Genomic DNA, 13,290 nt, shown 5'->3' on the forward strand with positions numbered 1-13,290 from the left:
TCTATTTTTTCTTTGAAATTCGAAAGTTGAGATTTTTTCACGAAAGTTATTGTTTTTTTATGTATGCTTGCGTTCATTACTTTTTTCTTCCAATCTTCGATTGGCTATGTTTTGCGTGAAACCGGGATATTGGGGCATGGGTTTAAAAACTAAACACATAAAAGTGCATTTCGTTTTTTCTAGCTTTTTCAATAGTTCTTCAAATGAATTGCCCCAAAACGCGGTAAATCCATGACATGATTACTTGATTTACCGGAGTTGGTTCACAATTTCAATAAATTTGATTTCTCAATGAATTAAGGACAATTCAAGATTGTGTCAACCACCTTGACCAACTTGAATGAGTCCAAACTGCTCGAAATGACAGAAAGGAACTATTGTTTATTCTGTGTAATTTATTCTGCCCGGTTTTGGTTGCCTCAAAGAAAGCTTTTTAGTGGTCAAATTTGGTATCATTTAAAAACCCTTTCAGCCGTGATTAAGATTCAAAGTTTTTGGAAAGAATTGTCATTTTCGAGAAAAACTTCTGTTTTTCATACTAAATGATAATATTTATATATGAAACTGACTCTCACTTTAATTTGAATGCATTTTTTACATCAGTTAAGCTTTTATTTGAAAACAAAAATGACGAAAAATGTAAAAAAAACTACTGTGCTTTTTTGTTCCAGCCTTCGAAAATGTTGAGGAACCTTGTATTCGGGTGTGTTTTTGCTTTTTCTTTTTTCTTCTTCAAGCAAAATCAGCTGCCACAAATAATCATCCGTGAGAGTTGTGGTATATCATTTTAAAGCCTTTTCAGTCCAGTTTTTTTTTCATTTAATTGGTGTTCATTTTTTGAAAGCAAATTTTTGTCAATCATGCTCAATTCACTAATTCTCTACGAGATTGTATAATTCTCGAATCATACCACCCACTAAAAGTGACACTAATTTGTTTATGAATATAGTCGGAACATTCTGTGCTTCTAGCACACTAACCGGTTATCCTGGTTTAGAATTGGAATTGTTTAGCGTTGTGCATTTGAGTCTGATTGAGCAACAGTTCAAGTTATTATCTTTCTTCTGAATCGATTTGGGGTGCGAAAGGGCACGTTTTTTTCCAGTTCCGCATTTTAATGGTTGATGAATAATTGTATTTCTCATGCAGGGTGAGAAATTTGCGGACGAAAACTTCACGCTGAAACATACTGGAAAGGGCATACTCTCTATGGCCAATTGTGGACCTAACACTAATGGCTCTCAATTCTTCCTCTGCACCGCCAAGACATCATGGTTGGATGGAAAACACGTGGTGTTCGGCAAGGTTGTAGATGGTAAGGAACTATAAGGGATATCGGGTCTGTTAGATAATTTAGAGAAATATGTTTCACTCTGATCATCCTTAAAAATTTGCGACTGTTTGATGATTGAATGCATTTTTTGAATTGTTGTTTTTTTAGTGTTTTTGGACGTTGCCGAGAAATATGTTTTTTTTTGCATTTCAGAAGTGAAGTTGGAGATCCTTTTTATTCATTAAATTGAGAAAATGTGGCTGTTTTTTTGTCGAAGTTAGCCGAAGTGAAAGGAACTACTCGGATATTTTTTACGACCATCTGTGATTTTTTCTTGTTTTTAGTTTTGAAACGATCGAACAGACAGCATTCAAAAATATTAATCTTAACCTATCCTTAAATTATTTAAATGAAACCCACGTAACATTGGGTATTCACTCTCATCACGTTCGTCTAAGTTGAAAGTTCTAAGTGTCAATGAATAAGTTCAATTCAAATTCATTTAATGAAAGTGAGGCAGTTTGTGCTCTCGAATACAATGCTTCTTTATCCAATTTTCTCTAATTGGGTTAGTTTTAATTATTGTAAGTCAAACTATCATAAACGATTTTTTTTTGAAATTCCAAGAGTTTAAATGAGATAATTTTCTTGAACAGAAATGTGAAAACTCTCTCGGCTATATTTTTACCCTTGTGATAAGCAAGGGTTTTGCAACCGGGTACTAGATTTTTTTTCCGTGAATAACTTAGGTCACAGAATGGTAAATGTCTAGAAAGTTTGAAAAGCAAGTTTACAAATATGCAGTTTATGCAGCGTACTTGTTTTGCTGTATAGGACTTGCATTTTAGCGGTAAGATGCAAATCTTTTTTTGATTTTTTTTACTGAAAATACTTCGGCTGTTTTTGAGCTTAAGTATCGGCTTTAATTCTGTCGGCTTATTTGGCTAATAATTTTTTAAATTTGTTTCCAGCCTTTTTTGGATTTAATTCAACTTCAATTAGGTATGTTTGGATTTTTGAAATGACTTCTCCGACCTTATTTGAAAACGTCAGAATTAAGAACAGCAAACTCGATGAAAACATTCCAAAAAAATTTCGAGACTTTTTTTATGATTGTTTCTAACGTTTTCAAATAAGGTCGGAAAAGTGATTTCAAAAATGCAAACAACAATCATATTCTTTTCGTTACTTAAGGCAATTGAAGTCATGAGTTTATTCGCTATTTTCTTGGTGTAATTATCAATCAATTTTTTCGTCAATTGATTTTAATTTTGCTTTTATTGCTTTCTAACCTCTATATTTTAATAGAACGACAATATCACTAAGCATGAGACACGTATTCAGGAGGCCTTAACTGCTAGTAGATCACAAACTACTTTTATATTGTTTTTATTGATACTTTGCTCAGTATTTTCAAAATAACAAATTTAGTTTGTTTGCGCTATTTTGTTCTAGTACACTTAATGTTTTTCTTTCCTTCTACATAGTGTTATTTTTTCATCTGCAATTCAAATTTCAGCAGGCTAATAAAATAGAAGAGTTTTTTTTGCCAGCTTTTTTCTTGGCGATAATTTTTTGTCTTAGTTTGTTTGGACTTAGTTCGGAGCAACTTTTCGTCCTTATTTCTGGTGATTTCTGAGAACATTTGCTTGCTGATCGATTCCAATTAATGGCACATCAAATTTTTGACAAAAAAATAATTAAGTTTCAACGTTTTCTGCTTTTAAAATTCCCACGTTTGGATTTTTAGGACCATTTATCCCGGTTTTGTCTGCATAGTTACCGCTCGATAACTTTTTATGCTAGTTCAATGCTGGTTTTTGTGTTCTGCTACAGATATTTATCAAAATTAGTCTCATTTTGAGACAAACGTATAAAAATTTCGGCTGTTTTTTGGCGTGTTTTTTCAATTTTTCATATTTGGAGGCTTTATGTATCGCAAGTGGTGCGAAGCTCTGCTTGGCCTCTGTGTAAAAGCTCAAACACTTTTTGTTCCGATGTTCCGACCATTTGAAAAATGGGTCGGAATTGTGTATGCGGGTATGTTAAACTTTTTTCTTTTTGTTTTCCACGCATAATCAGGTAGGTAGCACATAATTATGGGAATTCCATATTTAAGCCCTTTCAGTCGTGATTCGAACGACATGAAGAAAAAAAAGTTGTCCTAGTATTGAGAAACTCAGGTTCAAAAATTTTGATTTTCAGTCTAAATTCGAGCAAATAATGCTAGCTAGCAGGCTTACAATAGCCTATTTTTGTTTGATTTTGGCCGTGAAAACTTAGTTTTACCCAAATAAAGTTGTTTTTTTTTTGCGCCATCTGGGAATAAAAACCATCAAACATTCAAAAAAATTGATTCTGCAAAAAAAAACTTTTTTGTACTGTTTTAGACTATGATTGAAGCATTCGGTACTACTTTCACAGCAACCGGCTATCCTTGTTTTGTTTGTAGGAATGGATATTCTGAAAAAGATGGAGGCTGTCGGGTCCAAAGATGGCAAGACTTCGAAGGAGGTCAAAATTGCAGCTAGTGGAATCTGCTAGAAGTAATAATAATTGTTGTTCGCCTAATTCAGTTCATAACTTGATTAACAGTGCTTCGATCAATCAATTTTGGCTGGCTGGTTTCGACTAGTAGGGACTTATTGACTGACTTACTAACTAATGATTGGTGCAGTTTTTTTGCTATTTGGTGAAGTTTGTGCCATGTTTTCAGTGCCACAAGTTGTGATGTTTATTCTTGAAGACAGTTTTAGCTGTTGTTCCGACAACCCTTTTGTTACGCATTGTTCGGATTACTTTTCATTAAGAAATTACATAGAATCAAGTTCAGTGTAACTGTTCGAAATTCTGAAGTAACGTGTTGATTTATGCTGGTATTAATCCAAGCTTTGTAACTAGCAGTTTTCACGCTTCAATGGTTCATAAGCATTAATATTTCTAACAAAGGTTTAAGAGTGTTGAATCTTTCTTGAAAACTTCGCTTTACAATTTAGCTTGCAACTGGTCATTGCAATTCTGAATGTTGCTCTTAAAGTTGGTTATCTTTAATATTAGATGCAAATATTGATTAGTATATTTACAAGATGTTACATTCTGGCGTGACAGTTCTTTGTTCGATGATGGAATGAAACTATGCTCTCCTTTGTGTATCTCCCCTTCTCGTTGAAAACCGGGACGCCTAACGTTTTAAATTCTACCGCGAACAGTATCTGGTTTGTTTATGTTTTCCCCGTGATTCTTAGACAGAGTAGTGATTTTTTTTACTTCTTGATGTTAACCGAAGATATCAACGCCAGCAGCCCGGATTCTGCTACAAGCTGCTCCAGTTTTCACTCGATTTTTCAGTTGCCGTATGATCCGAACTGATCTATTGTGGTTGCTTTCGCGTCGCTAGAACGTTAGATCTAATAAAGCTGTTCGAAAGTAAAATCATCACTCGAAAGTTTTGAGGAATTGCCATCTGTTTTTCAATGAGTCATGTAGAATATGAAATTCTAGGCTAACCTAAGTAGTGCGTGGACACATTCCTGTGACTAGAGCGCAGTGACCCTCCCCTTTTTGTCTCCCCTCGGATTGTACGCGATACCATACATAAATAGCTTCTGCCCCAGTTCGGCCTCACTTATGCCCGGCGACGTAGTTCCATTTAGGAGTGTTCAGGTCACTTCGGTACTCGTAAATATGCACACCGAGTAGTTCAGCCAAAATGTGCAGGTCCGATTCGATAATACCCCGATCGAGTAACGACTGTTTGGGGTCGTGGTAAGGGTAATAAAAAGAACTCAGGCGGCCCGCCTGCTTTTTCTGTTGCTCCTTGAGTTCCCTCTGTAAGGCCCAGGACCTTCCTCGGTTCCCAGTTAGAAGGTAATGAATGCAATCAAGGAAGCAACATGATCCCCCAAGCGCGCACTCCATCAAAACGGGTTCGTGAGAAATCGGGTCAACAGTATCGTGGTTATTGAGGGAAACAGGTTTCCGCCCAAGCGATAGGCCCAGGGTTCGACAAATACGTGCTCTGGACTCTATACTTAAATGGCGCATCGGGCCGTCGGATAAGAGAACCATTCGCTGTATTGAGCATTCCTCGCAATTTTGCACACAAAAAGGGCAGCTTCCCGTAAGTTATCGGTGTGATACTTGCGATTAGCGGAACGCTCCAGCTCCAGATAACCCCTTGATCATTTAATTCGTCCCGATGAATATGCACAAGGGTCGGAAGGGTGATTTTGAGTTTTTTCTTTTTACATCGATTCGATCAATAAACTTACTTTCCAGATCATCCAATAGATGCTTCCTGCTATTTACTATTGCTTTCTGAGTTCCAATGACAGTTGATGAGACAACTTCCTCATCTCACGCTGCTCTCACTCTCTCTTCACTTTCAGCAACAGTTCAAGCAATCATCGTGATACGAATTACAATAGTTGGAACGTTTTGATTGGACTCGTCGCTTTTTAAAAGCTTCTTTAATTGAATATCGTCAGAAGCAGACATTGCTTATGGTTGCCACCCTAAGTGTTCTGATTTCAAATAGAAACAGAAACATGAATTATTTTATTGCGTTCACAAAATGTGACGCCGCCGCCACCACAAAAGAAATTTGTTTTTATTCCCTTGCAAAAGGAAGGGAAATGCTATTGGAATAATTCGTATAACGTTTTAAGCATTGAGAATTGAAACGACTATTCTCATTCAATGCGAATATTAACGATTCCTCTCGTAAAATACGAGCATACGAAACCTTCTTCTCGTAAAATACGAATGTACGAATAGAGAATACGAAGTTAAGAAGTAACTTCTCATTTGATACGAAAAGTGGTACGATTTCCCATCTGAGTATAAATAGAAGCTCAAAACTACGGGAATTCATTCCCAACAATTTCTCTTCTAACACCACAACCTCCCTCTCTAATATTCCCAACAATATCTTTTCTAACACCAACACCCCTCTCTTCTACCACCCCAACCAATCTCTAAAATAATATCTACTCGCAGTAAAAATATCTCTCATCTCACCGTTAAAATAGATATTGAGTCAAAAGGCAACTTGCTGTAAATTCATTCTAACTTCTTTTTTTAATAAAATATTTCTCAGCGAATTTTAGATTTACTTTCTAAGATAGAAAGTAGAAAGGACCCTTTATTCTATTAAAGTCTCCGAAACCAAGCGATGATAGTAATGATATATCTTAGCTTATATCATTTTGCCACCGGAGACAAAAATAATAATAGTGGACTTGAAATTGAATTCATGATTGATCCAGGATCAACTTGTAGTATCATAAACTACCCAACTTATCAAGAATTGGAAAAATTAGGTCAAAAAATGACAATTTACCGATCCAAAATTAAAGCAAAGACTTATAATGGATCTGATATACGTATGTTTGGCCATACATCTATTCAATCTTGTTTCGACACTGATGGAAAATATCCATCTAACCACAAAGTGTGGATAACTGAAGAAAAGACTGCTTATCTGTTAGGAGTAGACTTTTGTCATCTCTTCTTAAAAGCTCTCTACTTTGATATCCCCGCAGTTGAGCTCAAATCAAAAGAAGGTGTAATATCCTACGGGTTGATGAACAACGATAAAGAATATCCTAACGTTTCAAAAATTGTCTCAATTAACTTGAAAGAACCCTTGTTCATTCCAGCACGCTCTACATACTTATACAAACACTTGGCTGAACCAAATTCATACTTCGAAAAAGGGACTACATTCCTGCCTCATAAAAATACAACTAAAACCGAATTGGTTTTCATTAATACAGTTTGTACTCAAATTGAGCAAAGCCTACCTATCCTAATTGAGAATCAAAAAGATCATCCTGTCACACTAAACAAGTGTGTACTAGGCTATGCAGTAACTGATATTCAAGGATACGAGGATAAAATATTTGCTATCCACGATTGTGATGAGTTCACAACGAGAATTTTAAACGAAAGTTCGGAATTCGATAGCTGTTTCATGCTGAACACTGTTGTCAATACAACACAGGAAAGCAATACTCAATTATCCGGCCCCTGTCTACAATATGTAGACTTCAAAAAAAGGTCCATATTCGAATCGAATATGCCCATTGCCCATACAATCTCTGCAGATAGAGCAATGAAAAAAGGATTTGCTGAATCAATTAGCAAAAGGTATCCTGAGCTACGACACTTTTGTAACTCAATACATGCTAACATTAACGATATTCTCATCTTCACTGATCCAAAATCTGGACTAATCATATATAACCTGATTACCAAACAGAGGTACTTTCAGAAACCCACTTACGACGCTATATTCAATACCTTGTCCGAAATGAAAGATCATGCTATAGCAAATAACATTCGATCTATCGCAATGCCCAAAATTGCTTGTGGCTTAGATAAAATGAATTGGGAAGAAGTTTCCAAAATCATTGTCGATGTATTCCAACATTCTGGAATTACTATATTTGTCTATGTTTCAGGACAAGAAATCAAGGACATGCCTGCCCTTGAATTGTTTGATACAGAGAATGTATCAGAAATATTTAAACAAATTGGTTCAGATATAGTCAAAGTATGCAAAAATGAAAACGAAATAGCAACCGACTTTTCTAATGATGCAAAGAACATTTGCAGGCCTCCCTTGAAAGAACAATTTAAAAAGTACCGAAACAAAGAACATAATGATCGGCTAATTGCCTTTCTAGTCAACGAAACGTTTACCCAATACTCCTCAATTGATAAGGACAATAGTAGTACTTTGGAAAAAATTGAAACTACTATTAAATTCTTATCTGACTTCGATTTCACACAAAGTGATATATCGGATGATGAATTTGCAGATCTAATTCAAATGCTGATAGAGGATCAAGATGTTTATTCTCATCACAAATATGACATTGGAAAAACGAAGCATAAATTCCATATACCACTCAAAAAGGACGCAACGTTCAAAAAACAACGACCGAGTAAAATCCCAGTCCATCTAAGAGATAAATTGGACAAGTTAATGGATGAATTAATCCAAGCAGGCATAGTCAGAGAACTAAATGAAAAAGATGATATGAACTCATGGTTCGTAAATCCAGTCATCATTCTTCCAAAAAAAGACTACGTTAAGTTAGTCTTGGATGCTAGGTATCTAAACTCAATCACAGATACTAGCAATTGTAGTTGGCCATTAGAACCACTACAAGTTCTCATGACCCGAATAAACGGATCATACTTCACAAGTAGTGATCTCTCTTGCGCCTACCATCAAGTACCTCTAACAGATGAGGCCTAGAAATTAAGAAGCTTTATTGTAGGAGGTAGACAATATACCTACCAAGTTGGTTTCTATGGCTTGAAACCACTTCCAAATTTCTTCAGTAAACTAATGAGATATGCCTTCGGACCCCTCATTAAAGAAAAAAAGCAATTACTTACATAGACGACACTCTGTTACAGAGTCAAAGTAAATATGAAATGTTTGACACAATTCGAGAATATCATTCTCTTTTACGGAAGGCCAACTTAAAAGCTGCCCCTGACAAAACCTTTTTCTTCCTAAGAAAAGTTAAATTTCTAGGCCACGTTGTCTCTAAAGATGGTCTTTCCCCAATCGCTTCACGAATTGATGATATAAAAAACATTGAAATCCCCTGAATCAAAAACAGAAGTTCTAGGAGTATTAGGTGTCATGGGATTCTACAGCACATACATCATCAATTTTCATGTGGACGCAAAATGTCTATATGAACTGGCAAACAGTAGTGATAAGTTTCAATGGCTACCATGCCATGAAGAAGTTTTTCAAAAACTGAAAGACAAATTCTGTCATGATATTTCAAATGCCATACCTAATGTAAACTACCCATTCCACATTCACGCCGACTCCTCAAATGTAGGAACCGGGTGTATACTCATACAAGACTTTCCTGAAGGGAAAAGAATTGTTTCTGCCAATTCTAGAGTCTTTGATAAAGCTGAGCAGAAAATGTCTACTCAACATCGTGAATTATGTGGAATAATATCTGCTTTGCAAACCTATGAATTCTACATTATAGGTTCACCCTTTCCTCTATACCTATATTGCGACCACAGACCTATTCTCTTCTTATGGTCCAGAAAAGGACAACTTTCTCATAGATTTTTCAAATATCAAGTCGTATTGACAAATTTCAACAATTTGAAAATAATCTATACCCCAGGTTCAAACCTAGCCTTTCCTGACTTATTGAGCCGAAATGTGCCCATCGCTGATATCAAAAGATATCAACTAGAACACAAAACCATTCCAAATGATATAAAGTTCATCCTAGACAATGGAGAACAAATATGTTATTCAGTACTCCACAAAGATGATAACATATTTCAAAACGATTGCTATCCAGTCATTGCTCAAGTGCAAGGCGGAAAAAAGAAATTAATCAACATAAGTGACAGAGGAGACTTCAGCATTGAAGATGCTCCAGAATATTTTGAAGAATTTTGTAGTGCGATTCAGAATATAACAGATTTCTTCCGATTTGGCAAACAAATTAACCAAATCAAACGACTATCTATACCAGATATAAACAATGAAAACATTTATGAAGAAATTCCAGATGAAGTATCTGAACTTGATGATCCTTTGGAAAATTCAGAATGGCTTGACTTATATGAAGGCAACGTTGAGAACAACCTTCTCAACGACCTGGTTAAAGCAAAAAATGATTTTGCAACCAAAACAAGATCTTTGAAGTTAATTGAACCCCTAAGTCTCCAATCTGAAGAGAATAAATCAGATTCTTTTGAACTGATAGCAAAAATGACCGACTTTGCTAAAGAAGCAAATTTAGACGTTGAAACAATTATGCAAGAGCAGTGTAACGATACTGTAATCATAGATATCAAAAATTGCATAAAGCAAAACGAAAAGCCAGAAAGAAACAAAAAAAATCCTTATCGTGAAGAAAAAGGATTAAAAGCCTATATCAGGCAGTTTGAATTATTATTCATTGAAGACCAACATGATCTTCTTTGTATTAATGAATATAATGATGACTATACTAAGAGTCCAAAAATTTGCTTACCCATCTCCCTAGTGCTAAATTGCTTTGAGTTAGCTCATAAGCATCCTCTTAGCGGTCATCACGGCGAAACAAAAACTTTGGAAATAATCAAAAGATATTTCTATTGGCCCGGACTCTATAAATGGGTAAACATGCTTCTTCATGATTGCCTAGAATGTCAGAAAAATAAACCTAAACGAAAAGACCTGAATGAAGCTCCATTACAACAATGGGGACAATTAGAAACAATCCCAATGAAAACGATCCACATTGATCATAAAGGTCCACTTAGACCATCAAGTCACGGCAAAAACTTTTGCTTAGTTGTGATAGATGCCTTCTCTAGATATCTTCAAGTCTATCCATGCACCCATGCAGACTCTAGGGAAACCATTAAGCTCCTAGAGAAATACATCAGAACATTTGGTATTCCACAACAAATTATTCATGATAATGGAAGTGCATTCATGAGTAATGACTTTGCTCATTGGTCCTCTGAATTGGGAATAACCCTGAGGCCAAGAACTACTTACTCGCCTTGGACTAACGGAAAAGTTGAAGTCCAGAATAAACATTTAACCCAGTACTTTCGACATTTCTTGAGTACCTCAGGCTCAAACTGGTCTGAATTAAAAAATAAATTTGCTTTTGCACATAACACCGCCATTAATTCAAGTACAGGTTACACTCCATATGAGATTGTCTTTGGCATAAAACCTCAGGTTCCCCTTAGCCTTAAATTAGGCCTCTACCGCGACCAAAACAAAAGATGTACCTCTGAATTTTGCGCTGGTCTCGAAAATCATGCTCATACCGAGCATAAGTCAAACAATGAGACCATAGATAGATTTCTAAAAAATCAAATTTCCGCCGAAATACTAAAAAGGGAAAATGATTTTAAGTTGATTTATAGTAACACCTATACCCATTGCCGCCGCATCACTAATAAGGCCCACATGTTCCGAAATCAATTTAAATTAAGACGGCCTATAAAAGAAGGCACAAAAGTGTTACTAGAAAATAGATCCAAACCACTATTGAAAAGTCAAAAGCTTTTGAATTTGAGATCTGGACCTTACACCGTAATTGAAAAAATCACGGAAGTAACATACGGAATTCAAAATGATTTCACTAACGAAAAAAAGATTGTCCACCGCAATCATATTGTTGAATACTTTCCTAAAGAACAACAAATGTCCAAGCTACTACAAGAGTACTCTAGTGATTTATTTTCAAGTGATTTTTATGATCATATACCAAATCAACAAGTCGACTCTTTCAATAAACCTAAACAGGTTCAAAATCTACAATACCAATTTTGGCCAGTAGTCAACAATGGTTATCAGCAAATGACTGATCATAACCCTACAAATGAGGATCAAAATAAAACTATTGTACAAGAACAATCATTAGATTCAGGCAGAGAAACCATGCATCTAAGAACTTTGTTCGATACAACAGCGATTGACCAGAATCTTAGACCTATTCGAAGTTCAACTCCCTATCCTGCTGATAAAACCCCTAATCCTTCAACTAGTCAATCTAGTAGTTATGGCCACCGCCGCCTACCTAGCCGCAGTATAAGTCCTAATACTAGTCTCGCAAATGACTTTGGCCGCCGCCACCAAAATATAACAACACAATATAATACCCCCCGTCCTCCTGATATCCCTCGTTTATCTGAATCATCAGAAAGCTTTACTGATGGAAAAAATATCCCTTATAGCTCTCAGGAAAGCTTCTTTGAGAACACTCGATCCGCACCTGGATCACTTTTTGAATCCAAAAGACCTAAACGGACAAATCGTCCTACAAACTTTTATGGAACTACAATTCCATCTAGTTTAATTGGCAAATTTAAAAAGAAATAAAAACACTAAACCATTTATTTGGCCAAACTAAATATTTTTTTAATTCTTTCTATTGGCCTTTTTCTTTTTTTCTTTTTTCCCTTTTATAAATATTTCGTTTGTAATAAAACCACAAAACACCAAAAATAACATATTTACAAATAGATTTTAAAATAACTTTTATAAAGATAAGACTTAATATCAGTGTAAGATTTGACTAGTTTGACAGCCGCCATCTTTTCCAACGAGTTTTCAGCGGCCCTACTCAGGCTCCTCACTGCAAACTGCAGCGCTAAATAAAGCCGCCACCAAGCTTGATATATTTCCTCCAACATGATATCCAGCTCTATTTTTTTTCTAAATTCTTCCTCTGCTGCTGGCTTTCTGAAGAATTCTTCTTGAAACTAAAACAAATTTATATACTATTTCTATGTTGCCATGCCACTTGAATAAAAAAATTTTTTTATTACTTTTAAAATTGGGTGTATTGTAAAACAAACTTACATCCTCTCCAAAGAATAAGGACAAAAAGTCCATTGTTTCTTGTGAAACCACATGGTTTCCACTTCATGGGCTCCGTAGTTTCTTGGCGAAGAACCTACTTTGAATTGAGCCCAGCTCAAATAGTTCATCGGTATTCAGTACCGGATACTTGAAGACATAACTCCGGTCCATAAAGATCATGAATTCCATAGGCGTTAAATTTGCCCCTTTCTCTACTAATCCGTCGTAGATTGCCACCCTTCTCTCGACTTCCTTGTCCTCCAGCAAGGCTTCATGTTTGAAATTTAGCTCATCCCGTAAGTTCAAAAACTTCTCCGGGAAGTCCACCAGATTATCTTCAGGATTGATAAAATTCATTCTGGACGACGAAATTTTTTTTTTGAGGATAAAATACAGATAGTTCAATTTAAACGGAAAGCAAACAAATGATGTTGCTTTTAGTCCTCTTTTATGAAGAGATGTTTTTTTTTCATTTTCCTCCTCCAATAAGGAAGGGGAATGCAGTTGTTAAAAATTAACATCAGCATAAACGAATAAAAATCATTTCACTGCTAGATCTCAACAAATCAAAACTAAGTGGAAAAACCACGACATTAAAACCAGAAGTGGAAAAAACCACAACATTACGAAACGAATGGCGAAGGAA

At 35.6% G+C, this 13,290-nt stretch overlaps 1 protein-coding gene across 1 annotated transcript in view; it reads left to right on the plus strand.

Annotated features, from left to right (window-relative positions):
• Positions 1 to 13,290, plus strand: part of LOC134855155 (peptidyl-prolyl cis-trans isomerase A-like) — a 442,729-nt gene that overhangs the window by 385,325 nt on the left and 44,114 nt on the right. The window contains exon 4 of the mRNA XM_063871570.1: positions 1,150 to 1,315. Coding sequence (XP_063727640.1) covers positions 1,150 to 1,315 — 166 coding nt within the window. The remainder of the gene's footprint in view (positions 1 to 1,149; positions 1,316 to 13,290) is intronic.

Source organism: Symsagittifera roscoffensis, chromosome 10 (assembly GCF_963678635.1).
Source record: "Symsagittifera roscoffensis chromosome 10, txSymRosc1.1, whole genome shotgun sequence".
NCBI classification, from domain to species: Eukaryota; Metazoa; Xenacoelomorpha; order Acoela; family Convolutidae; genus Symsagittifera; species Symsagittifera roscoffensis.